This window comes from Carassius auratus, unplaced genomic scaffold (genome assembly GCF_003368295.1).
Source record: "Carassius auratus strain Wakin unplaced genomic scaffold, ASM336829v1 scaf_tig00007751, whole genome shotgun sequence".
Lineage (NCBI taxonomy): Eukaryota > Metazoa > Chordata > Actinopteri > Cypriniformes > Cyprinidae > Carassius > Carassius auratus.
The window spans coordinates 56,013-84,012 of NW_020523875.1; the positions used below are offsets into that span (position 1 = coordinate 56,013).

Genomic DNA, 28,000 nt, shown 5'->3' on the forward strand with positions numbered 1-28,000 from the left:
GTGGATGAACTGCGATTTAATCAAAGTATAACATCGCCCTCCAGTGGACATTTACACAAATCTTACATTCGCAATGCATCACTCATCTAAATAGCATCTGTGTCAAACTATCACTTCAATCCAAAACAATATCAAGAAGGGATGAGATGTAAAACGTTCTTACAAGAAAATGCCATTGTAAAAACTGTGTTATTAAAAAATTAAATATCTATATATAAAAGTCAATTAGATTGTCATTAAATAAAACACACTTAGAACCTTATTTCATTGGAATTTATTTAATCTAAAGCTTTTGCTTTTATACAAACATCTAAGACATAAGGGTTTCTTTCTTTTTACATAAATTAAATTTCAAATACACAGCAACACTTCGATTATATTGTCAGATTTTACTTTAAATTATTATTGCTAATTAAAAAACAACAACAAAAAAGAAGCTCTCCTTCTGAAAGTCCATTAAGATGAGTTTAATCAGCTTTTCTCTCCTCAAAGAACATCTGTGACTATTAAATCTGCAAGAAATGTGGGTAATAAAATGTTAAATTCTGTACTAATAACTTTCCATAAAAACTTATGAGAAGCTCTCAATATATTCCTATCTGAACAAGAACGCAGAACACACTAAAGACAAGGAAGAGATCGTACACAACCCTGATGTCAGGAAGGTCTTTTTACATGGCTTAACCCGCATATCCTGACTATGGCATACAGTTAATTATTGATTTGATCCTTTTTGGTAGGATTTAAAATGACAGTGACCAAAAATAATCCAGCGTAACATTCTGAGATGCCCAACTGTCTTTGTACTTTCCTACATGAAAACGTTGCATTTACACATTTTATAAGCCAATTAGTTAATGCTGCAGACTATGAAAAAGAGGTCTCAGGTCAGATCCCAAGCAGTCCAGGAATTGCTGAGTTAGTGTGAACGCATTCCTGCTATGTCATTCTGTCCTTGAAAATCCAATAAGCAATCATTATCCATAAACTACAGATCATCTTCAGACAAACCGATGGTGATAGTGTGTGTACAGTACATAGAGCTCACATTTTACCTGTGGTAATTACATTGCAAAATGTTTCAGATCAACATAAACGTATAACTTCCTTCACACTTTCACTTCACATTTAATGACATGAGCGCCAGGGCGAGAGAATATAAGAGAGAGATCATGTGCAACAGCTTTCCGTGCCTTTGTGTCATTGTTGGTCAATGGGAAGATATTTCGCACGGCCTGTCAGCCCAGCTGCACGTCCATGTCGATGGGACACAGCACGTATCTGGGGTCAAGTTTAGGTGTGAAGTCCCCAAAGTGTTTGGAAGCCTCGGACCCAAAAACATCAAGGACTTTTCTGTTCATCAGAGCAAACCTGGACAGAGAAATCAATAGCTTGATGTGTTCAAGAATTCATATGCATAATGAGAATTCTCATTCATATTTTCCATTAATACACACCTGCCCTTCGTCAACCGCAGTAGAAACTTCCAGTACGATGGTCTCAGATTTTGCACTTCCATAACCGCCTGAGAAATCCACCCAGGACATATGAAACAAAATCATTCGTTGTACTTTTTCCCTTGGTGTAAAAGTGTCCTTGGTATGCAGAATATGCTTTTAGTTTGGGAGATTTTACAAACATTTTAAACTTACCGCTTGAAAACAGATGGCAGTGGAGATGGCATAGATTACGGTGTCAGCGTGAGGGAAGTACGGAAACCTGCCTGCCTCGATCCCTTTGAAATACATTGTCTAAAAAGACAGTCAACAGATTATTAGTAGACTATACATACACATATACCGTATTTTTCGGACTATAAGTCGCTCCTGAGCATAAGTCGCATTAGTCCAAAAATACGTCATGACGAGGAAATAAACATATATAAGTCGCACTGGACTATAAGTCGCATTTATTTAGAACCAAGAACCAAGAGAAAACATTACCGTCTACAGCCATGAGAGGGCGCTCCTTGTCTTCAGTGTTGACTACAGGAGCACTGAGCAGCATAGAGCGCCCTCTCGGGGCTGGAGACGGTAATGTTTTCTCTTGGTTAATTTCTCTTGGTTCATGTCAAATAAATTTTGATAAGCCGCACCTGACTATAAGTCGCAGGACCAGCCAAACTATGAAAAAAAGTGTGACTTACAGTCCGGAAAATACGGTATTATGTATACCTTTTTTTTTTTTTTTTTTTTATTGCAACCCATATAGAAAATCTTTTTGAAATCAGAATATTTATTGAACCTTAATACAAGTATGAAAATGTTTTCCCCCCATGCATATTTACGAATCATATTTAATATGGCTTTTAATATAAGGCTTTTATGATCACATAATATATATTTAAAGTAACTAATATATAGAGGTAGTCAAAATACAGCTTCAATACTAATAAAGGATTAAACCTGTTTATAAAATGTCAATGTGTGTTTTCATTTGTTAGTAAATCATATTTAAAAGGGACACATCACCCAAAAATGAAAAATTAGCCCATGATTTACTCACACTCAAGCCATCCTAGGTTTATACGGCTTTCTTCTTTCAGACTAATACATTTTGGAGTTATATTAAAAAATGTCTTGAGCTTTATAATAGCAGCGAACGAGAGAGAATTTGCTAGTCTCGTGAGAACCAAGTTTTGTTCAGAGGCTCAAAGGAAGTAAAGTTTCCTCTGTTTAGCAAAGGAAAACCAGTCTTCTCTTGGCTTATATTGAAATCCTCCGACATTTTTCTTTACAAATCCTCGTTTTGGTCAGTAATGCTCCTTCACATGTCTAGTGTTATTGAATGAAGAGAATCATTACCTCCACCAGTTTGGAGAAGAGGTACATGGAGATGGAGGTGCTCTTGTAAAAGAACATCGAGATGCCAGCAAGAAAACCTGAAAAGATAAACGTAAAAAACGGTGAGCTGAGAACATCTAATGGCTGTGCAAAGGGAAAAAGAGTTCGAAACACTCTTTACCTGCTATGAGAGCATGGAGCTCGTCATCCAGGTTACGCACCCATCTCAGTAAACAGCTTGTGCCCTTTTAACAAATGGAAGGGAGATAGAGAAAGACAAATTTCACAACTGAAAAAAAAATTTTACTGAGAAAGGTGAAGAATACAAATCCCCCTAAAAGCTGCAGAGGAACTTGCCATCTCATAGGAAAAACCAGCGCCGGATCTTAGCGGAGATGAAGTACCTTGTATATACTGACAAAAGATCCCAGGAAAGCCCCAAGCTGGAAGTTCTCTTTGTTGTAGAGCACCCAGAGCAGTCGAGAGGGTTTTGTAAAAGCCTGTCTGAACGCTGATGGAACCTTCAAACAGCACTGAATGAGGTAACCCACGCTGAACATTCGGATGAAACCCTTCAAAAACACAAAGCATCTCAGAAACTGCTCTGCAGAAAACATCTCACAGCTTCACATCAACTGTCGGTTAGTGAGCAAAGGGCACTGCTATATCAACAGAGCCTTTGACCCAGATAAACGCAACACATGTTTGCACTCTCATACTGTCTCTGACCCGTTCAAACACAAACGCTCAGAACTGACAGATGAGGGGTTTGAGAGACGGCAGGTTAGGAGGTCTCAGACTCTTACTTTAACACAGTAGGAGATGCAGTTGTCTTGATAGTGTTTGCAACATCTATGCCTGGGTCCATGTTTGCATCTAAAGGGGACACACACATAATGAATACAGACAATGTGTTATGAAGCAGGGGAACATTCATGCATGAAAATGAAACCGGACCGTACATTAACTCCAAGTGTCAAATGCAACTCGGACACTATTTTTACCCACTATTGTTATTATATACATTAGGGGTCACAATTAAATAAATTAACACTTTACGTAGCAAGAAAACTTTAAATAGATTACATTTAAACTAAAGTGACATTAAAGAGATTTATAATATGCCAAATGATTTCTATTTTGAATAAAACGCTATTAATCCAAATGTACCACTGTTTCAATAGTTGTTAACACTGATAATAAGAAATGCTTCTTGAGCACCAAATCAGCATATTAGAAGGATTTCTGAAAGACACTGCAGGAGTGGAGTTATGATGCTGAAAATTCATCTTTGCCATCATAGAAATAATTACATTTCAAAATGTAATAAAATAGAAAAAAACATATTTAAAATGTTAGTAATAAGTCACAATATTACTGTTTTTACTTTCAAAAATCGACCTAAACTTGTATTAAACTTTTGAATAAGTGTTGTGTAGCTTATATATAATTTCCTCCCAAATAATATATGTGGAGATTTGGATTTACATTTTATTACAGTGTAAAATAACATTGATCTCACATTTAATAAAAATTAAGTTACAATTATTATTATTTTTTCATACTTAGAAAGCCCTAAAAATATGGTTATGGATAGAATACAATTTACTATCACAAATACAATAGTCTTATATATTTGGCTATATTTGTCTCACTCACATGGAGTCTAGGAGTTTGCGGGTAAACGCTCTGATGCAGCTCCTCCTGGAGGCAGGCGTGTGCTCCGGTCTCTCATCCGGTGGCTGCATGTCTCTCTCCGAACCCTGGCCATGCGTCTGCTCAGCCACACAAGGGTGTGTTGGGATCTCCTCCTTGCCAACTATAAATCTGCAGCAGCCAGACACATAATCTCCTTTAACAGTCTGACACGAGCTGATTACGCTCTGAACAGAGTGTTTCCTAGGGCCTTAATGACAAATCCTTGGGAATTTAAGAACTACGGAAAGCCATGTAAATCGATAAATAAAACTTACTTTAAGGCAGAGAATGCAAAGCCATTCAGTCCATCTTTACATCTGAAGACAAAACCAGAAATTGGAAAGTTTAAAAGGGTCAGTGTTTGTAATTGAGCAACTAGGTTTTTATTTGTTCTGAAGAGTGTTCCTGTCCATCTCAATCCTGCTCCTGGAGGACCTCAGCAAGTCTTGGAGGAGCCTCTACTAATGAGTAATTGATGCGTTGAAGAAATAAAAAGATAACCATGACTGGCGTCCGGGACCAGGATTGAGAGGCAGTAACCTGACAAACTGACCTGAAGAAAAACATGAAGAGAGATGCAGTCAAGCAGAAGAGAAGAACCTGGAACAAAAAAAAAGTGGAAATTATGAGACAGACATCACATGAAACTTTATGATCAGGTCAAGCTTAGTTCAAAGCAGGGAAACGAATGAAATTTTTAAAAGGAACAGAACCATTATTGTATAGTTCAGAACAGTATCGAAAATTTGAAATGGCCATTAACCGGTTAATAACGTTATTTTATCGTTCAATTTAATATTTGAAATTTCCTTTCAACCAATCACGAATTCCAGTAGTAGATCCTATGCAAATGTGACGCTGAAGCCAACGAGTGAAATGTCTGCTCATCTGTGATCTCATCATAGCTAAGTCACAATGGCAATGCACCACTCTTAGAGTTTATCTGAGGATATGTGAAATGAATTCAACTGATCACACACCTGCAGCGCTTCTGTGAATGGACAAAACAGAAAAACTATAGGATTACATAAAAATAAATCTAGGCATATATACTAAATATATTTCACTTCAATCATATTAACAGATTAACGAAACGAAAAAAATAATTAAAAAGTGCTAAATTACGGTTAAAGAAACAAATAAAGTTACACTGCTCCGTTGTACAAAATGCTGCGTTCAACGTGACCGTGCCTCATTGTGCTGATAAAGCTGATGTGAAGGATGATGTTTTATGTCGATGAAAGTACAAACACTATATAATAAATGATATTTTAGCATCCAGATATGTCGGGAACATGGAAACATTTGGTTTCGTGCTGAATGAGAGAGGTAGGCATCAGCTTCAGCTTAAATTAATTTGTTTTTGGACTGACGTGTTTATAGCCTAAACTTTAGAGGATTTATTTTGGAGATAAACTAATAACTGTTTTTATAATGTTTGTTAACATTTTGCTTCAGACTATAGGCATTTTAGCCTTTATTATTTCAAAAAGTAATAGGACTAATAAATGTGAATTACCCTCAAAACGCAATCTTATACAAGGGTTTTTTTTTTTGTATGTTTGTTTTTTTTTACAATGAACCAAACATTTTTAAATATCTTCAAAATACTTTGATGTCTTTAAAGTGTTGATAGATTTTTTTTGTATCTTACATTTGGGCAAAATCTAAAAAAGATGGTGTTGTATTGGCTGTGACTAAGCGCAGCGGGTTATTGGCTCACTTTAGATCTCTATTTTTTCCTTTTCTTTTTGAGTCAAGAAAACACTGTACTTTATTATTAATAGGCAAATTATAGGCGAAGAATAAAGAATATATATATATATTTCTTCCATCCGAAACAAGTTTCGGAACAGTAATAATATCAAAGGAACGCAGGAACAGGAACAGGAGCAAACCAATTGAATTTTTTTTCTTCATTTTCAAGCCCTGGTTCAAAGTAATGATGCTTTTGCAAATATGTAAAGTGGGACTGCATCATTAACACTAAATGATCTCAGTGCATGATGTAATAACATTAGTTTGGGCTTAGTATTTTTGATTTTGTTTTCGAAAGTTTCTTATGCACAAAAAAAAAATCTGCATTTATTTTTTACTCTCTGCAATATTTTGAAACCATGATTCTTCGATGAGAATTTCAATAGAAGAGCATTTATTTAGCATTTTTTTTTTTTTAACATTATAAATGTCTTTATTGCTATTTATGATCAATTTAATGCCTCCTTGCTGGATAAAAGAAAAAAACCTTACTAACCCCAAGCATGAACTGTAACGTACCTCTCCGTGTTTCATAGGCTTAAAAAGACCCCTTGTGACAGCCATCCGGAAAATCGTCTCCGTCGCCTGGAAATGACACAGAACACTTCAGTTTAAAATCACCCGAGGTCTCCTTGAAATAAACAGTTCTGATCACAGCTTTCCAGAAAAAGTAACATAAGTGACAGATAACAGATGTGATGTTGCCAACTGCCAGGAAACGGCCATGCAACTGTGAAAGAACTGTCAAGAAATAATGCAGCGGAACTGAAAAGCAGCAATGCTGAATCATCTTACCAGGTTCGCCATGTAAATTGTTAGGAGTCCTCTCCTGAATCAAAAAAGACAGAACTAATTGAGGTTTTGCTAAATCATTTTGCACTATTAGCCCAATTGTTCAGCATCACAGCAAGGACGGAAACTATAACAATAGCAATTTAAACAACTGTTCTAACTCGGTTTACAACACAGAGGAACAATATAACTGGAATCACATTCAGAACGTTTTCTTTTTTTTTTGGTGTTTTTCTTCTGTTGGTGTGGACGTGAATATAGTTATTGTTGTAATTTTCATTCTTGGTGTCAATGGGCCTTAACTCTTTTCCATTAGAGTACATTTCCATATGCAAGTTCAGTGTAAATTTGGTTTAAGCTTTGGATAATTTGTATAAAATTCATAGAAAAGAAAGGCCACAGGCAATCAGTGATGAAATGTCCGGGCTAACCTGCTTTTCCGCTCTATTAGTATGGCGATGTATGAGGCTGGCAGTGCCGCCCCAAACCCAGCTGACCAGGAGTAGAAACGTCCCAACAGCTTCCTGATTAAAAAGTGAACAATGGAAAGATTAGCTGGTCATTTATAATCATAAGCTAATGGACATGCTTTCAACCGAGGACAATATCACGGCTGAATATGTCTCTCATTTAGAAGGGAATAAAATAATCCATAATCCTAATAATTCATTCACAAATTAGGTGAGTGGACCAGTCATGCAGAACGCCATTCATAAATCCCTGTGCATAATGTATTTGATGTGTCAAAGGTCTTTACAATCCTATTTGGACAGATATGTACGTAGACTTTAAACGGCTGATAAGGACAGGGATTCAAAGGTTGCTCGTGGTCGGACGGCTGCACACGTGGGGTGATGTTTCCAAGAAATGCTTGTTGGCAGAATTTTGTTCAAATTACCGGAGAATGCAGAAAAACGCAATGTAGAGGCCTCCATTTGCGGTCAGGAAAGACGTGGATTGCAGGATCTCGGGAAGCAGCCTTTTCTTGTAATAATCTTTTTTCCTTCTCCTTAAAATGGCTGCAATCTGGAACTCAGAAAAATATCAATTGCATGTTAGGGAGATCCATTTCAGACTTTACTCAAGCTCTCGGTGCATTCGTTTTTTCTTGGTGTTAGAAAATGACATTGGCTGTAACTCACGCAACAGATAGGTTTCCTTAAGTAGGAGTCTATGGTTTGTCACCCACTGACCGCTGACCTACTGTCTAATGACAGACTGAGCCGTAGTTTCTGCGAAACTATATCAGAGGCCAATTCTACAACAAAACATTTCAGGTGTTGCACAACTTTGAACTGCAGTTTTGTAAATGACACACATCCAAATTGGACACAATGATGATCCCTCTGTCAGATCTATATAGACTGACAGCCAGTCATACACAAGTCATCACAGGCAAATAAATACAAGATTAACAACAACAGTCCATGGTTTGAGTCCATGAGCCTTTACTGTCCTTAAAAACAGTGCACAGTTAAATTTGGTTCTTCTGAGAAAAACTGGTAAAAGAATGCCACACACATTTTTTTAACTTATACTATAAAATATAAAAATATAATGACAAATAACTGCTCATCGATGTTCAGTCAAAAGATCAGTTAACCTCATATTTTCTACTCTTAATTCACTCATCAGTTCTAGATTTGATTATTATGAATGGGATAGGTTTCAATAGCCTATACAATATATCAATAAATTAAACCAATACAAAATAATAATAATAATAATAATAAATAAATAAAAATATTATATTATATATTATACATTTTGAAAAAAAAAAATGTTCCCGAATCTGACATTACTAGCAAGTAGTTTTAATATGAGCCAGTGGAAATACATGTCAAATAAAACATCTCGTTTTAAATCTATTAGTAAGCTTCGGTTACGGTTCGGTTATGGTAAAGAGTTTCGGTTTAATGAGAATGACTGTGCAAATCTACTAGACAAACCAGGCAGTTTATCATCAAATTAAGTGCGACACGCATAACTTTAATTCACACCATTATTCAAAAGAACGAAACAAAAAGCAAAATTAAATGTCATTTGACAGTTTCAAGACTATTATTACCAGCATCTCTCTGTCGGTTTGGTGACCGTGTCATCAGTCTAACGACATTTTGTTTTTACTTTGAATGCTAGAAAATGTAAAACACGACGGGTTGAGACCCACGTCTCTGTGTGTTTTTTTTACTTATTTTCTCTCTAAATAACTTGTCAACTATCACGGGCCCTTGCATCGTCCTGCAGGACTCCGATGTAGCTGCCAGGCTAACGGCGTCCTTGCCCTGCTAAATAAACGGATAGATCCGCGCTGAGACACTCACCAGATACAGAGGAGCATATATCTTGAAGGAGACCTCCAGGGCGCCGGCTGTCACCTGCAGGGTGGAGAACGTACATGAGGGATTCCAAGTGTGTCCTAACTCATAGCAGCTGTGCGGTATGGACTTGCTGAGAGCAGCCATGTTTAGCAGCACCACACCGCGGGAGCGCGCGTCCGCTGTTTCTTGCAGGATCGCTCCCGATTGATGCGCGCTCCCGTTGAGGGTCAGATAATGGATTTTAGGAGGATTAACAGCCATGCCGTTACCGACAGTTATTGTTTCCACAGTAAATAGATTAATTTATAGATCATAAATAATTTAATTATATTGTAATTTGATATTAACCTCTATGCATTGCTATTAGTGTGCGCATTCTCTTGAAATTCATCTTGAATTAACAAATAAAGACAGACACATACTGGCATCCCTGTAATTTAGCTAATAAACTTTCAATGCATAATTCTAAAAAAAATATAAACCAAAGTCATAAAACAAAACGTAAATTACCTTGTACATGCATTGCTACAATTCGATGTTGTTGATAAACATACAAAATATTAAGTTAGCAAATATATCTGCCTGACATAAAATAAAAAAACTATGTAATAAATACAATTGAATATATCATTATATTATGTAATACGACCTACACTAACCCACTCATAATTTACAAACAGGGGCGTGTCTAGGGGAGGCTGGGGGAGGCAATGCCTCCCCTAGGATAAGCCCTGCCTCCCCTGAGAAATGATCTGTCCCTCTGATGATAAATTAAAACTTAAAAGTGGATTGTTTTGCCATATTTTTCCATAGCTTGCAGATGGGTCTGATCCAACAAAAATCCAGTTTGGCGCTGTTTGACTGCGCGCTTCGGGGGTACGCGCTCAGAAAAAGTGCATCATGTGAGAACAGAACGCTAATTGAAATGTTTACCTGGCAGAACTTTAAAGCAGTGGCGTGCCCAGAATGGTGGCAAAAAAAATGAGATTTGCCACCCCAAAACAGCGTATGGGATCGAAGTGCATTGACAGCTGAATAGCCTGATTTTGTCCTCGATTTCTGCCGAGGGTTCTGCTTTCGAAGAAATATAATTGCATTGTGTGCTGCGCACATTCTATCAGCTGCAGTTTTGCCCAGCGGGATTAATATACTGCAACATACATTAACATCACAGTTAACTCATTCACAATTTTTTTTTTTTTTTTTTTTTTTTTTTTTTTTTTTTGCATATGTCTAAATCCTTACTGGTTATTTAAACGTTTAATTCGTTCGTGTCCTTTTCTGACGTGCGGTTTTTCTGAGCACAAAGTGCGGCCCGAAAACGAAAATGCCCTTCGAACTGTGCCTGATTACTAAGTTATGTTTTGTGCTAATACTGTCAAAACACACAAGGTTTATGTATAGACTCATATGTTTAAAATGAAAGTAAACAACTGAAAGAAACGGAAGCATGTCTGAATATTAGAGGCGCACAGGTCTTAAAGGGACAGTAGGCTTCATGCTGCCGTGTGAATTAAAGGGATAGATCACCCTAAAATTTTATTTCTGTCATTGTTTATAGTACACTCACATGTTGTCCAAAACCTATATTAACTTCTTTCTTGTGCTGAAAGCAAAATAAGATATTTTGAAAAATTAGGATAACCAAACAGTTGCTGGTCCACATTGACTTTTATAGTAGGGGGGAAATTACTGTGGAACTTACTGTGAACCAGCAACTGTTTGGTTTTCCACCTTATTCAAAATAGAGTTTATTTAGTAGAAGAAGGAAACTCATTCTGATTTTTTTTCTTCACAATTTACATTTTTGGGTGAATTATATGTTAATGAAACAACAAACACACAGAGAAAAATCAATACTCTATACTCGTGACTGAAAAACGTTAATTCAGTTGCTTTAATAGGAATCAGTGTATATAGTTTTTATTTTTATATTTGTTCATTAATTTTTTTTAATGCTCCTGCTAAATACACCCCTTGTACCTGAAAATGAAGCACTTTATTTGTATAATATCTGTATTTGTAATGTGTATCTTTGTTCTAATTTTTTAATAACAAAGATAAAATAATGACAAAGATTTTAATCCATGCCCTTTGGCCTAAATATCTGCCACACTCTTTCATATTTTGTTACCTTAAAAGGCTTTATAATAGGGAAATTAGTTTGGCTGTGATGCTCAAACAGCTAGCAAAATAGAAAAACCAACATGACAAATATCATGATAAAATCATGGTATTTCTGAAAAAAAAAAAAAAAATTTTTCGATTTTTATTATATCACCCACCCCTGAGGGAGACCAAACCCATACAGACTCCAACCCCCCATAAAATAATAATAATATTTGCCTATGGCAAGCACCACTAATAATAAAAATAAAAATAAAACTATATTTAAAAAAAGTTATGTTGCCTCTGCTAATCATATCATAATTGAAATTCTTATAGTTTTACAAAAATAGCTTTTATTTTAACTCTCTAAATCTCCTGACACCCTGTGGCCTAATATATTTCTAGGCCTACATGTTTACATTTATTAATTTAGCAGACACTTTTATCCAAAGCCACTTACAACCAGAGAATAACATTCAAATACTGTTCTCATACTGTTCAAATGAGAATATCAAAAAAAAAAATTTTTTTACCTGGGGCCGCATTCACAAAGAAACTTATAAGAGGCTACAAGTAGCTCCTAACTGGCGAATTTAAGAGAAACTCCTACAAATAATGACTGCTAATGTGTTTTACTAGGAGTAATTCACGAAGCATTTCAGCCCTAAAAGTAGCATCTACTTCTGGACCAGCTTAAAAGAAGAAACAAATTAATTAACCTCCTGTCTATACAAACGTGATGTAAGATTCATTTAAAGAACTCTCTTGTCTTTCTCGGTAACCTACTTGTGTAACACGTCTTCTCACAAGCAAACACCTGTCACTCATTATCAGGCAAACACCGTGATCTGTTATATATATATATATATATATATATATATATATATATATATATATATATATATATATATGAATCTGTCATATCTGTTGACCTGGTTTAACTTTTATGTGATAGCCCTATAGTCTAATAGGGGCCCTGTGCCTATCTCTGGGTTCCTGGCTGAGAAAAAGATATGCATTAAAAAAGATTGTGTGTAATATAGCTTAATTTTGTGCCGATATTTTCAGTTGTCTATGTTGCCCCCCCAAACAAGCCAAATGCCCCCCCAAACATGACATCCTGGTAACCCCTCTGTTTACAAACGTATTTTTCATTCAAATAATCTATATATTAGTATATATATCACTAAAGTGAAGTGCTCCAAAAACAACAGCAGAGGGCGATGGTGTAAAGTGCACACATCCTCATGTGGATGCTCTCTTTGTAATATTACTAAAACCACGGCGAGAAAAAAAAATGGTTGTCAACACTTAATTGATATCAATACGTCATTTCGAGGAAGAAAGGGGTGAATTAACAGCACAACAACGTCTACAAAAAAATGCTGCTGCAAGAATTCCCATCCCAGTACACGGTCATGCTGATGTAACTGCAGAAATAATAGCTGCAAGTTTAGCTAACTACTGTAATTACACTGACTTTCTGAAAGGAAAATTGCAGTTATATACCATAAAAACCATTCTTTAAGTGAATTGGAGATAATCTGTCACAGTTTGTGCATAAATGTTGTAACTCCAAGTTTAATAAGCAAATTTAATGTTTTCAAGGAAGTCAAACTGTAACAATTATCCTACATTTTGCTGTACACCCAGCATTATTTAAAATAAATCACAAAGATGCTGACAGCTCAAGTGCCTTTATTGGGACCAGAATAACAGCTCAGAGCCACTCATTGTTAACGTGGATGGCTTCTCCTTAAAAAAAAAAAAACAAATACAAGAAGAATGGGGCTAGATATTAAATACACAACACTTGAAAAGCTAAGACGGTGAGACACACAGGTTAGTGATATCATTCATCCTCATCCCAGTCCTTCTTTCCTTGTGGAGCTTTGGGTCCACCAGCCGGCTTGGCCATTATAATCTGTGGGAGAGAAGCACACATTATCAGACACTTACAGAGTAAAAGACAGGCAGTTGTGTGCAATGCAATATCCTGTGAGGAAAAAGTGCTTTTAATGCATGCGGCATGCAAGTAAATTGTGGCAAAAACACAAATGACATTCAAACCGTCAGAATTAAATAAGTTAGTGAGCTTGTGAAGAAAACGAGATCTTAAACATAGTAGGTTTAGGAGACAACCATCATACTCATTACCTCTGATTAAAAAAGTATCAAAACCATCAGAATTAATATTCATGACACTGGACCACAAAACCTTAGTCTGAAGTGTGAATTTTTCAAAATGTAGATTTATACAGCATCTGAAAGCTGAATAAATAAGCTGTCCATTGATGTATGGTTTATTAGGTTATTGTGAGGTAACGACAGGCTAGACTCATTCATGGTGAATTTCCACACAGTGTTCATGCAACCCAGTTCCTCCAGGGGTTAGGCACTCCAAACAGTGGCGTGTTTTTGTGCACCTTTGCAATGATTTAGGATTTCTTATCAATGATGTGTATCAAATTTGTCTGGTTCCTCGTCCCAACCGTCTTTGTCCCAGTGTCCTTGCTGTTTGGGGGCTTTGGGTCCCCCTGCTAGCTTTGCCATAATGATCTGGCATATACACATCACATTATAAAACAGAAAGGAGGCGGCTAACAAAGCACCTATACTCCTAAATATGGACAGAATAAGAAACTGAATGATACAGAATTGAAAAGTGAAGAGCTAACCTGATCCACACGGAGGACAGTAATGGCTGCATTTGTGGCCAGTTTGATGCCCCAGTGCTTGACCAGGTATGGATCGAGGATACCGGCCTCCATCATGTCCCTCACTGCAGGACCCTCTCCCTGAATGGTTTAAAACAAATACTTAGTCATCAATTACACCCAAAAATGCATGATTTAGGGTCCTTCTTTCAGGTCTGCTGCCTCCTTTTCCCTCACCTCAATATCAAAGCCAGAGTTCTTGTTGCCCTCGTGATGGGCGGCATAGAGTTTGGAGATCAGCTCATTGCCCTTGACACCACAGTTTTCTGCCAGAGCACGAGGCAGTACTTCAAATGCCTCTGCGTACTTCTTGATGGCGTACTGCTCCAGGCCTGGGCAAGTCTTTAGAGGACATGCTCAAATTATTTACACTGCTCAGGTTGCGCCAACAGCAAAATGCAATTGGATCGATTTTCTTACTTCTCCATAGGAGGTGATGTGTTTCGCCAGCTCAATTTCAGTGGCACCGGCACCCGGACAAAGACGTGCATCCTGAGGGGAAATGGTTCTGTTTGGTCATGATTGTCATGATTTAAAAGTGTTTTTGGGGTGGAGTTTTAAAGTAGCTTACCCTGACAAGGACTTTAAAGGTGTTAACTCCATCGTCGATGGCACGCTCAATGTCATCCATCAGGTTGTCTGTGGACCCACGAATTACTAAAGTAGAGATGGACCCATCCTCTTTATCTAGAAATAAAAGGATTGAGATGCCATGAGCTGTCTGGATACATCACTGCCAGACAGCATCAAGAAAAAAGGCACAAAGACATCTATCTACATGATCTGTTGGTAAGATATTAACAAAATAAAAAAGTGAAAGTGAAAAAGTGAAAGTGATGTGACATTCAGCCAAGTTTGGTGACCCATACTCAGAATTCGTGCTCTGCATTTAACCCAACCCAAAGTGGGCACACACACACACACACACACACACACTCTCAGAGCAGTGGGCAGCCATTTATGCTGCAGCACCCGGGGAGAAGTTGGGGGTTCGGTGCCTTGCTCAAGGGCACCTCAGTTGTGGTATTGCCGGCCCGAGATTCGGACCCACAACCCTAGGGTTAGGAGTCAAACTCTCTAACCACTAGGCCACGACTTCAAAATAATTTTCATGGTTACAGACAACTGTTTTCAATTTAATTGTATTTGGAAATTTAATTTATTCCAGTGATTGCAAAGCTGAATTTTAAATTTTCAGAATTTTCTGATTTGATGCTTAAATTTTTTTTTTCTCTTTATTGTCACTTTTGATTACTTTAGTGCATCCTTACTGAATATAATTGTTCATTTATTTTGTAAACATTTATTGGAATCTTACTGGCCCCAAACTTTTGAACAGTGGTGTAGATACACATTTTATGCACATGAAAACATACATGAGTAATGAGTTAAATTTTCCTTACCATGTTTAAATACCACAACCTGCGTATCTCCAACCTCGGACAGATACACACCATTACAGTGTCCCATCTCTTCTGGGGTCGGGGGAGTCTGTTTACCCAGAGAGAAAAAAAAAAAAAAACAACACAACATAATGATGTCATCTAGCTTGTCACCAACTCACAAAGTGCCACTAGTAAAACTCTAAACAACTCACCAGTCTGGGCAATGCTGTGGCTCCCACAGTTTTGCATAGTCTTCTGAGGTCCCACTTTGAATTTAACCTGGGTGAACAGCATTCATAAATATCAGATGTGTCACTTTTACTCTCATTTAACAAGCCAACACATAAAAAACACTGAAAAATCAAGCAGTACAAAGACAAAAAAAGAAGGGATCTGCCTCTGTCATACCTCACCACCATGAGCTTGTACTTGTTGGCGTAATGAAGGGCCATATCAGCAACTTTGCCCCCAGTCACAACCACACTGGCCCCTGAATCAGCGATAGACTTCACCTGGGCCTCCATCAGGTCCTCTTCTCCTTTACTGAAATTCACGAGCTCCTCTGCATTCTTTATAAGTACTGTTCCCTACAAAACATCAAAAAGAAAAATTGAAGGAAGACAGTCCAAAAAAGCAAAGGAGAAAATTTTTAAACATCACACAAAGGAAATACTATTTCAACTCATTTACACGTTTAATCCAATTCACTGAGCATTTCCCTACCTTTGTTTCAGTAACCATGCAGTCAAACGGACAGGAGAACACTGCTATCTTTGCGTCTTTCACTGATGTGATGTTTCCTTCAGTCTCTTTCTTAAATACCATCCCATGAAGCATCGTAGAAGAGTTCAGTCCACAGCCCTACAAAAGAAAGAGAAATAAAGAACTGAAACTGACCCACAGACACGCATTCATTTCATTTAAAACAAAGCCGAAATTCAATGTCACTTTGTACTTACCAAAATTTTGCACACTCTGACATTATCGACGTTGAAATTACCGGACTCAGGGAAGATAGAGACTGAAAAATAAGTAATAATAAGAATAACATTATTCAAATGAGACCTCATCACAAAATGAAACTGAATTTCCCCGGAGTACACAGAAGCATTCATGCCTTACCACAGGCCTGTGCGATAAGGTTGGCCAGGAAGTCCTCATTGCCGTACTGTTTGCTCATGATGGCCGAGCGGATCATGGCTGTGGCCTCATCCAGATCATGCAGGTTCTTCGCAGACGTACAGACGCAATCGGGGAGAATCTCCAGAGCTTTCTTACATGCCATCTCATAGCCCTCAATCACCTGGGAGAAACAATTAACATCATCAACAGCTCAGGAAAATATGTCATTCATAAGGCAAATCATTTATATAGCAGGTCTCAACATTAATTAATCATACAATTTAACCCTCATATTGCACTCGGGTCTGATACATAATGAAATGCTAATTAAATGCTTAGTTGTAGCATGGGAAACCAAACTTTGGGTCCAAAAAAAACTTTGGTTTTTAGATATAACCATACATTGCAAACCTCTTTCCTGACAGTGGCATACTGCATAAGTGGCGTAAATTACTGACCTCTGAAACAGACAGGCCCATTCTCAGCAGCTCCTCTGCAAGCTCCAGCAGAGCACCAGCAAACACAAGCACAAAGTTTGTGCCATCGCCTACTTCCTGCTCTTGCATGTGGGATGCCATCACGATCATTTTGGCTGCTGGGTGCTGAACCTTGAGGGAAGGAAAGAAAAGAGAAAAAGAGAGACGTTCAAAACTAAATAAAGAAAGAGAGACATATTTTTCCAAATGATAGGCATTCATTCATGTTTTTATCACAATTGCTATTATCTACCTCCAGCTCTCTGAGAATGGTGGCAGCATCATTTGTGACAAAGAGTTTCTCCAAGTGGTTGATGACCATTTTGTTCATACCTGTACAGAATCAAGTGATCACGTGAAGTCCAGTGATGTCACTAAAAAGGCCTAATATATAATAGCGGACAAAAAAGCCTCACCATTGGGTCCGTATGCAGTTCTTGTGGTCTGTGCCAGTTCTTTGCATGCCTGGATGTTCCTGTAAACAGCCTCCTCAAGACCCGAATAGTGCTGATTGTGGAAAACAAATATCAACCATAAGACAAAAGTCACTTTTATATTTTGAAAACGAAAACATTTGTGGCTGGTTAGTGGCTTAAATATTCAAAATTGTGTAACATGGTTGTTGAAGAATATTTTTCAAAATTAAATACTAGGCAGTGAGTGACCAGCCGTTTAAGCTTGCATTTCAATAATATAAGAAACTGAGACAATTTTGCATATATATACACATCATGCAGAATCAGACACCGTTAGTAGTGTATACACAGACACACACACACAAAGTAATTATACATTGGATTAGATCAACCAGAAAGAACCAGGAGTAGTAGTAATGTTATTTGCTGATACAATGAGGTTTATCAAAACTGCATTTGTCAGAGCTATGAGAATGAATATATATTTTTTTAAATCTCAAATGCTTCAAATTGAGAACCGTTACAAAATTAATTAATTGGGAATTTAAAAAAGTACGAATGGGGAACTGCCCTTTTATGGGAAACTCTATTCTTGATAGTCATATTATTTTTACAGACGTTAAATAAAACAGTACATTTAAATAGCTGGGACTCTACAGTTTACCAAAATCAACTTCCTAGTTCCTTTCTAGATTTCCAACAGTGTGAGTGATGGAGGGGTCTTCAGCTAACATGCTAACGTCATTCATCCGTTACTTTCTAATCAAACCCAATGACTGTCAAACCCTAGACAGATTTCATTTAGACCTAATGGTAATGGCTTTGTACAAAATATTATTCTTCAGCTTAAGTGTGTGTTGCTTTTACTAGTAATTTAACGTTAGTCGGACGGGATGAGGCCCGTGTTCTAGAAACCTCTATGTAGAGTCACTGTGTGCGCTCTAAAAAACACCACAGCACGAGCAGAACAATGCTTCAACAGCCCTACCTTCGCACCATCCTTTAACATCTGAGCAAATCCCGGAGCTTTGGGGACGTGAAGTGCCATTTTGACCAGATAAGAGAGATAATGGACTGATGCTGGATGAGGCTGCAGCGCACGAGAAGCATGCAGCTATGAAAGAACAGGCGCTGCTGCAGAGAGCAGAAACACGGATTACTGGTCCAGACAGGCGAGAGAGTGGAGCGCCGATTGAGTCGATTGATCCCCACCCAATTACAGAAAAGCTCTATTACAGTTTTTCTCAGTCGCTTTGGTACATTTCTCGAATCAAACTCACAATTTGCAAAACAGTAAGTGCATTTCTCAAAACAACTCGTACAAATAGCAAAACAACATGGATTTCTTGCAAAAGCCACTCTCTTACTCAAAATCCTTAAGTCATCTCTCAAAAGTAAATATCTGTGTCAATGAACATGTCAGTGCCATCAGAATGACAAGTCCTTGTGTCATAGTTTACGGATAAGACAGTCAAATTGTTTAGTCATGTTGTCAATATAACAGTTTACTCTGGAGGGATGCTCTGATGTAAACTATAGCAACATTTTGGATGACAGTTACTGTATTGAACAGTATGCCATATGCTTATGTATGCCATATAAACATTTCAAAAGTACACATTTACACATTACTGTATGTGGGGTATTGACTGAAAGAGACTGGATTGAATTCCCAGTTACACTTTTACAGTTTTTCTCAGTCGCTTTGGTACATTTCTCTAATCATTCTTGAGATTTGCAAAACAGTAAGTGCATTTCTCAAAACAACTCGTACAAATATCAAAACACAATGGATGACCTGCAAAAGCCAGTCTCTTGCTCAAAATCCTTAGTTCATCTCTCAAAAATAAATATCTGTGTCAATGAACATGTCAGTGCCATCAGAATGTCAAGTCCTTGTGTCATAGTTTACGGATAAGACAGTCAAATTGCTTAGTCATGTTGTCAATTTAACAGTGGAGGGATGTTCTGATGTAAACTACTGTATTGAACAGTATGCCATATGCTTATGTATGCCATATATCCATTTCAAAACTACACATTTACACATTACTGTTTGTGGGATGTTGATTGAAAGAGACTGGATAGAATTCCCAGTTACACTTTTACTAGTGGTCTGACCAAAAAAATATAAAAAAAAAAAATACTTTTACAATGCCATTGTGATATAGAAAAGGAAATATGGGAACAAAGATGAAAATAATTCCATTTTCAGAATTTGTAACTCTTGTGTTGTCCTTTGTCTATACAGTATAAGCTTTCCTACTGAAGATTCATGAGATGAACCTTTGAGCTATTTCAGAGAAATGGTTTATCATTGGTTTATCATCTACATTCTCTTCATTAGTCAAGATTCACTTGCACAATTCATGCCAAATTGACAAAACATCTAATAATAGTGTGTAAAAATACAAATAAAAAGTGTGCTTGGCAGTTTATGACAACTAGATTAACCATTTTGCATTTAATGACTTATACGATGAACTAAAGACCCAATGTTTTGGGGGGTAAGACTATTGCACAGAAAACTATATAATACATTTTGAGCAACATGACATTAGCAACTGATAATGTAGGAAACAACAGAGAATTGTACATAATCATTTGCATGGATGTACCAAAGCATTTGCAACTTGTTCAAAGAAATGAGAAACTGCTTTTTTGATGTGCACAAGTGACACAATGATGTGAGAATTGAACAGGTAGTTTTGAGAATTTCAATTCTGATCTGAGAAATGTACCAAAGTGACTGAGAAAAACTGTAATATTTATTTATTTATTTATGAGTACTTAATCAGTTTTTCCTTAGCCAAATTAATTTATAAATTACACACACACACACACACACACATATATATTATACATTTAGCTGATGCTTTTATCCAGTGACCTACAAAAGAGGAACAAAGATATTCATCAAATAACATTTTATTTTATTCTATATAAATAAAATAATTTATATGTATTTATTCATTATTCAATGTGTGTTTAAATATACTTTTAATTGAAAAGCAATTTCTTATTTTAAATTCAGTAAATACATTTAAATGTACAACTATTTTGATATACCTTATGTATGTTGTTAAATATTCATATAACTTTAAATAATCAACAATCAAATTAATTGTTAAAACTAGTTTGAGACAAATGAATATAGTAATTTATTCTACTGTATTGATTTATTATTCTATTGTTTATAAATCTTTTATTTAGTCTACATTATTTTAAATATCTTTATATATATATATATATATATATATATATACTTTTTTTTTTATATATATATATATATATTTATATATATTTTTTAATGTATTTTAAGTTTTTTTCTGTGTGTATTTCTTTTGCAATCAATTTGATGTACACAGCTCGGAATGCTTGCACTAATGATTATTATTTTGCAATAAAAGAAACCTAACAGTGTGATTTGTAACACAAACCACAATCCTGAATCATCTTGTAAAGAAAGCACAAAACAACTTCAAAAACCAAAGCTTTGCATTGTTCTCTTGAATGTATGGATGACTCAAAGCTGATTGGAGAGATAGACATTGTTCTAGCGTAAAGTCATGCCATCGGAGCCATTTAATTGTGGAGTCTGGCTGGCACAAAGAGAATCACAGTGCCACTCTGACAGCCTCCTGGTGAAGAACTATTACTTTGGCTGTGTTTGTGAACCTGCATTTGGCTTCTCAGTGTACACTACGAAGACTACGAGACTTTTTACAGTATAAACAGGAAAGAAGATCGACAGGATTCTCAATGGAGTTTCTACAGCTCTGTGTCTTTTGCTGAGCAACTCTTGAGGCTTGAGAATCTAAATTTTAACTGACAGTTTTCTGCGAATAAGTTTTTATTGTCAGGTAAGGGGTTTTACTGTCTCATCTAATCATATGTACAAATTACACCTATCAAATTATGCTTTTTGCTTTAACAAAGTAAAGTAACAGTAACCAACACTTTATAGCCTTTTTAACAAGTTGTAGCCTTTTTTGTGACACTTACATTGGGGTTGTGTCTTCTGTAATGTTCAGTAAAAAGTATAAAGTATAGTAAGTATACATATAATATTACTATAAACATACACAAATATGATTTCACAACTCATTTCAACACTAAGAAACACTGTGCAGCTGATACAGAAGTATGATCTCATTTGCTGGCTGCAAAGGGAATTTTCTCCAATTGTTTAATCCCTGATGCAACTTTGGGCACATGATGAAACCTATTCATGACCCCTGAAAGGCTGCAGATCTCTTACATCTAAAGCATAAGTAAGGTTTAAATCCACCCATTTAATCCAGATCTGTTCTTTTCCTAGGAATAAATGATCACCTCAACTAGACGAGTGTCTGCAGATAAACCTGAAGTACAAATCGCTTTCAGTCTCGACGAAACCTCAGGTAACACATCTTGTAAGGATAAGTAGATTATTATTCTAGGAGTTTACACGCTTGTAACAAAGACACTGTGATCGAGAGACTAAAATAGAGTTGTGTTCCCCCGCTCCGCACGGTCCGTACGATGCATGACTTCTACCAAAATGGCAACAAGCAAAACCCACCTAAAGCCTCTCATGTGGGATCAATTCAGCTTTTACCATCCTTAACAAAGAAACAGGTGCCCTCTCTATTTTAGTTGATCTCTGGCATCTTAAAAACAAAATACACCTAGCCACAAAGTCAACAGCGCTGTCAAAGTGTTTTACAGCTATTCGGGCAAATGCTTTGATGGCAGCTGCTGCCTGGGCATTGCAGCATCAGGTTTCTGTTTTAATACCTCAGTGCTGCATGATTCACCCATTTGCTTTTAGAACACTGGCCTAAATTTAAAAGCATTTAATACTTCACGCTTTGCAGAAACATTGCCCTGCTTTTTCTTTTTCCCAAAAGTGGAGCATAAATAGAGTCCTACACATAAACATGCTACACTCAGCACTCTTTCCAATAATTCCATCCTTCTCTTTTCTTCTCTTCTCTTCTCTTCTCTTCTCTTCTCTTCTCTTCTCTTCTCTTCTTTTGTGTGTGTGTGTAATTAACAGTCACAAAAACAGACAGACTGATAAACAGACATACAGACAGACAGACAGACAGACAGACAGACAGATAGATAGATAGATGGATAGAAAGACATACAGATAGATAGATAGATAGATAGATAGATAGATAGATAGATAGATAGATAGACAGACAGACAGACAGACAGACAGATAGATAGATAGATAGATAGACAGACAGACAGAGGCATATAGATAGATAGATAGATAGATAGATAGATAGATAGATAGATAGATAGATAGATAGATAGATAGATAGATAGATAGATAGATAGATAGATAGATAGATAGATAGATAGATAGATAGATAGATAGATAGATAGATAGATAGATAGATAGACAGACAGACAGACAGATAAATAGATAGACAGATAGACAGACAGAGACATATAGATAGACAGACAGATAGATAGATAGATAGACATACAGACAGACAGACAGACAGACAGACAGACAGACAGACAGACAGACAGACAGACAGACAGACAGACAGACAGACAGACAGACAGATAGATAGATAGATAGATAGATAGATAGATAGATAGATAGATAGATAGATAGATAGATAGATAGATAGATAGATAGATAGATAGATAGACAGATAGACAGACAGACAGATAGATAGACAGACATATAGATAGACAGACATATAGATAGATAGATAGACATACAGGCAGGCAGACAGACAGACAGACAGACAGACAGATAGATAGATAGACATACAGACAGATAGATAGACAGACATATAGATAGATAGACATTCAGGCAGACAGACAGACAGATAGATAGATAGATAGATAGATAGATAGATAGATAGATAGATAGATAGAGTTGGGAAAATTCAAAATAATATATATGCAGTCAGCCAAAATTATATGAAACTGTCATGCTCCTGTCATGTCATGCAACATTCTGCAGGAATCACAAGCATATCATGTTTCAGATAATGCCCTTGCAAATTTTTATGTATATTTATCTTTTAATTGGCCATCTGGCTGATGCATGACTGTAAACAGGCCTGTTTTTAGCAGGTTGCATCAGAGGATTCTCAACATGAGCGAGTGAGGCCCACTTGGACATAGCTGGCATGGCGGGAATCAGTGCAGACAAGCTGTCTGTCAGAACACTCGTTAAAGACAAGTCATTGTAAAGAACCTGGGAGATAGTTACTTTCAATCTGTCCGTTCAGGATTTAGAAAACAGGTGGTGGTCAAATTTGTCTTTTTGCACTGATCTGGAAGCAGTTTCTAGGTGAATAGCCACATGTTTGTTTACACAAGGGAAACTGGACCTGGATCAGTGTAAACAGCTAACTGGACATGCTGTGGTGTCATGTGCACTGTGGTAGGATTTAGCTGATTAGATGGATGTAGATGTCACCACTAAGGCCTTGGAGTAAAGATCTCAAACATTAGCATTCTCATACCAGACATGTTCCTTTGGCTTTCTTTTCCTGTCAGAGTTGAAAGATGCAGAGGATCCCCTTCCATCATTCCCTGACCTTGAGCAACGCCTGCAGGTAATGTTTATTAATAATCTGTTTAAAACATGATATGGCATAGTACTGCACACTTAGAATACAGAGTCTATACATTTGGCTATGAAGATGTATGTTATAAAGATGTTTGGGGTCAAACAGTGGGACGGGTATGCAAGAAAAAAAACTGTCGAAAAGCTAAATCCACTGTGCTAATATTAGCGCTAAACAGCAGAATTAACAGTCCTTGACTGGTCATGTCAATCGTTTGACTCCTTTGGCTATTTTCACTTTAAAGCGCAACTTATTATTTAGCATATTTAATGGGATATTTAGAGAATCCTACTTTCTCAATGAGAAAATGTTTTAGCAATGCTTCTGTAAGACCACAAGATGGCATTAGTTTTATTTACCTTTAAGTTATCATCATAGTCAACAGGAAATCAAAATTGAATGATAATATCAAAATGATAAATGATACATTTGGAATAAAAAATAAATTTACTAATTCAAAAGTATGATTAAATAAAGCATTACATTTTTGTCTCTAGAAGCCCATAATTTATTATTATTAATATTATTATTCAAAACAATTATTATTGTCAGTAGAAGCCCATACCTAATTAATGTATTATTATTAGTGCCGTCAAAAAATTAATTGTATCCAAAATAAAATGTTTTGTTTACATAATATATGAGTTTGTAATCTATATATTTATTATGTGTATATTAATACAAACACATGCATGTATATATTTAAGAAAAAATATTATGTTTATACATTAAACGTATTATACATAATTTAAAATATAATGATATAAATATATAAATGTGTGTATATATATATATATATATATATATATATATATATATATATGCAAATATTTTCAAATTATATACTGAATGTGTGCTAGTCTTTATATATACATAATAAATGAACATATATATGTTGTCAACAAAAACTTTTATTTTTATGTGATTAATCGCAATGACGGCACTAATTATTATAATTATTAAATATACTTCTTAAATAAATACTGATAATTATTAAATAAAAACATTTGATCTTTGTCACTAAAGCCCATAAATTGTATTATTTTTCTTATTACTGTTGCTGTTGTTAATTATTATTAAATAAAAAAAATCTTTTATCTTTATTACTATAAAAAAATCTTTATAGGTTTTTACAAAAAAATATTAAACAAAAACATTTATTTTTACCACGAGGAGCTCATAAATGACAGACTTTGTATCTAATATACCTCCACTGGTCTTATTGTGAACAGTATGAAAAACAAATACCTATCTTCATAATCATTCATCAAAATGTATAACTTGCTTTTCTTTTTCGGAGTGATATCCTCCATCTTTTCACAATCCAATCAGCTCCTGATAGAAAAAATGTCCTGGTCTACTATTTTTCCCCCTATAAATATGCTGTTTCACTCAAAAATATGCTACATTACGCAAGTAAATGGAGAGTGAATGCTGTTTCATGCTGACATGTAGGGTTGGTTTTGATTGTTGACAACATGACTAGTTCAGTATTTTTTCCTCATACAATTTCCTCATAACTACTATATTACTGAGAGAGAAAAAAAGGCTTTTACACTAATAACAAATACTCTCAGACTGACAAAAAGCTAAAGTGAGCAAGCTCTGAAAGCTTGCATGTGTCTCTTTGCATCAAAGCACGAAATGTGCTGACTAGTGTGTACAGTAGGTTCTTTCAATGTATTCTTTTTCAATCTATAAAGCCATTTGTGAAATTATTTTGTTTTTATTTAAATTTGTGGTATGATACAGGCTATACTATGATTATTAATGCCTGGTTGATTAATGGTGTTTACAAGAACAGTGCTGCTAGCATTTATAGGAAGATCCCCATTAAAGTATCACTCTCTGAAATGCTGAAATTGTCCTTCAATCTAAAATCAGGTTGGACTTAACATGCACACCCACACAGTAGGGGAAAAACTGGGAGAAGTTGAAGTGTTTTGTCGTGTGGATGATATTCCGTAGGACTGTGCCATGAGTCATTGCGAAAGAAGAAGTTCTTGACACAAAAGGAATGTTTCCACATATCACGTATTGATTGAAATCTTCTTGTCAGGCCGTATGACGATTTTGTGTATATTCCAGGATGTAGCTGACAATCCAAATATAGCATCATAGAGAAAAGAAAAAAAAAGAAGTTCCTGAATTCATCTCCAGTCACTCTTCTAGCTGAAGTATATAAACTGACTATAACATACTGTATAAAATATGTGTCAACTGACTCGTTAAAAAGAGCAATTGTGCTGAAGTATTAGGATAAATAAAACAATTTCACCACTGAAAAAATGTGATGTAATAATTATGTCATCACCTTCCTCACTAGCCGGTGCTGCCATGTCGGTCTCTAAAGGAGTCCATTGAAGTGTACAAAAACCACTGCAAGATGGCCAATGAGTTCAACCAGGTCAAACATGAAATCGCCAGGCTGGAAGACAGAAAGTAAGCTTTAAAAATAACTCAGAACACAAACATGTATTCAAGAGATTACTGAGATTGATTTCAAATTCAAATTCAAATTGAGTTGTAAATTACCCTGTTAATATGCTATTGCATTTCTACTATCAATAAATATACTCTTTTACAGTATGTTCTGTATAAACACACACTGTTGTAAGTATTAACAGACAGACAGTTGATCAAAGCTGCCATTGTCTGTCTTCATTTAGTTTCCTTAAAACTCATGCTGCCCAATGGTTAAAATAGGCCTGTGTAATCATGACAAGACCTGGCATAATGTACTGTGGTACGCAGGACGTTTTGTGTTTTTAACATTTACATTAAAAAGACAAACTTTAATGAAAATTAAAGTGCACTGTAAAGCCTTAAATGTATACCATTTTTTACGCTGTCAAAAAACCTTATTTGAAAACCTTGTTGAGGTTTTAAAAAGTAGATCTGTATTTCCAAATCACACAGTATGTTAGTATATAATAGTTGTGATAAAGATAAGTAACATTAAATACATAATTGCATGACTTATTTAAGAATCTATTTTTGTGTATATATACGAGAATGCTTTCAAAAATAATGTCATAAATAGATTTTATTTACACTGGCTCTGCCTTTCTGAGCTAGTTAAAAAATTAAAAACCGCAGACAAGTCTCTCTATCTAGATGTCTACTGTCTGTAATCATGTTCCCCCCCTCATCGTATCAGTCCAGGTACCCACAACTATGGTGTTGACAGTTTCATTTCCTATAATATAGTTTCAGGCACAGAACCACCCACTGTTGTCACCTGTCTGACACCCAACCCACATAATATGTTACTTTGGCACACACCTCTCATATCATCATTAAATTAAATACAGTCATTAAAGAAGTGCTGTAATGAATGATTATAACGTGTTTTTCCTTGTTTGTGTTTGTCACACTCAGGAGGGAGCTCATGGCAGAGCTGCTAGAGGACGAAAAGGTGTCGATGGAGTTTGCGCAAGTTGAGGAAGAATACAGGATACTTACAGAAGAGAACAGAAATCTGATAACTGTCCATAGCCAACGCGCACAGCAGCTAGAGACGCTCCGAGTGATCAGTCACAAGAGGCAGGGCTCCTCGTGACCCTCGTTGATTCCAATCCGAAAGATCTTTTGCCTCTGGGTCTTTACTACTCAGCGTTCCTTCAGTGCTTGTGTAATGTACTGAAGCAGAAAACTGATCTTGAAACGGTGTGCTTACACTGAGACACTTAATCAATGTATATTTAATGTATTTTAAGCTGATATGGGTTTATTTCAGAGTTGATGCTCTTGTGACCCAAACTTGAGCTGAGAGGTCACCTCACTCATATCTGACATCGCATTCTGAATATATATATATATATATATATATATAT

The 28,000-nt window shown here is 36.1% G+C and overlaps 3 protein-coding genes across 5 annotated transcripts; 1 reads left to right on the top strand and 2 right to left on the bottom strand.

Annotated features, from left to right (window-relative positions):
- Nucleotides 1–262: 262 nt before the first annotated feature.
- Nucleotides 263–9,573, bottom strand: LOC113071628 (transmembrane protein 135-like). Of its 2 annotated transcripts, XM_026244936.1 has the most exons (16): nucleotides 9,356–9,573; nucleotides 7,930–8,057; nucleotides 7,463–7,555; nucleotides 7,035–7,068; nucleotides 6,759–6,824; nucleotides 5,035–5,081; nucleotides 4,757–4,798; nucleotides 4,443–4,610; nucleotides 3,590–3,659; nucleotides 3,188–3,355; nucleotides 2,965–3,028; nucleotides 2,805–2,881; nucleotides 1,653–1,751; nucleotides 1,458–1,525; nucleotides 1,194–1,371; nucleotides 263–512 (listed from the first exon to the last, which is right to left on the bottom strand). In XM_026244936.1, the coding sequence occupies exons 1-15, from the start codon at nucleotides 9,494–9,496 to the stop codon at nucleotides 1,239–1,241; spliced, it is 1,398 nt and encodes a 465-aa protein (XP_026100721.1). In that variant the 5' UTR covers nucleotides 9,497–9,573; the 3' UTR covers nucleotides 263–512; nucleotides 1,194–1,238. The 2 variants fall into 2 exon arrangements, with proteins under 2 accessions (XP_026100721.1, XP_026100720.1); XM_026244935.1 differs by having other exon boundaries at nucleotides 263–1,371.
- A 3,569-nt stretch (nucleotides 9,574–13,142) lies between these two features.
- Nucleotides 13,143–18,625, bottom strand: LOC113071629 (T-complex protein 1 subunit theta-like). Of its 2 annotated transcripts, XM_026244937.1 has the most exons (16): nucleotides 18,566–18,625; nucleotides 17,578–17,668; nucleotides 17,415–17,494; nucleotides 17,144–17,293; nucleotides 16,686–16,866; nucleotides 16,523–16,584; nucleotides 16,287–16,424; nucleotides 15,972–16,150; nucleotides 15,776–15,842; nucleotides 15,582–15,669; nucleotides 14,750–14,865; nucleotides 14,599–14,670; nucleotides 14,356–14,520; nucleotides 14,140–14,259; nucleotides 13,888–14,020; nucleotides 13,143–13,385 (listed from the first exon to the last, which is right to left on the bottom strand). In XM_026244937.1, exons 1-15 carry the CDS (start codon nucleotides 18,623–18,625, stop codon nucleotides 13,913–13,915), a joined length of 1,677 nt encoding a protein of 558 aa, XP_026100722.1. In that variant the 3' UTR covers nucleotides 13,143–13,385; nucleotides 13,888–13,912. The 2 variants fall into 2 exon arrangements, with proteins under 2 accessions (XP_026100722.1, XP_026100723.1); XM_026244938.1 differs by lacking the exon at nucleotides 13,888–14,020 and having other exon boundaries at nucleotides 13,149–13,385.
- Nucleotides 18,626–21,186: 2,561 nt separating this feature from the next.
- LOC113071624 (MAP3K7 C-terminal-like protein) lies at nucleotides 21,187–27,968 on the top strand. The gene is made up of 5 exons (XM_026244929.1): nucleotides 21,187–21,440; nucleotides 21,899–21,980; nucleotides 24,094–24,152; nucleotides 26,491–26,606; nucleotides 27,546–27,968. The coding sequence occupies exons 2-5, from the start codon at nucleotides 21,905–21,907 to the stop codon at nucleotides 27,724–27,726; spliced, it is 432 nt and encodes a 143-aa protein (XP_026100714.1). The 5' UTR covers nucleotides 21,187–21,440; nucleotides 21,899–21,904; the 3' UTR covers nucleotides 27,727–27,968.
- Nucleotides 27,969–28,000: the final 32 nt, after the last annotated feature.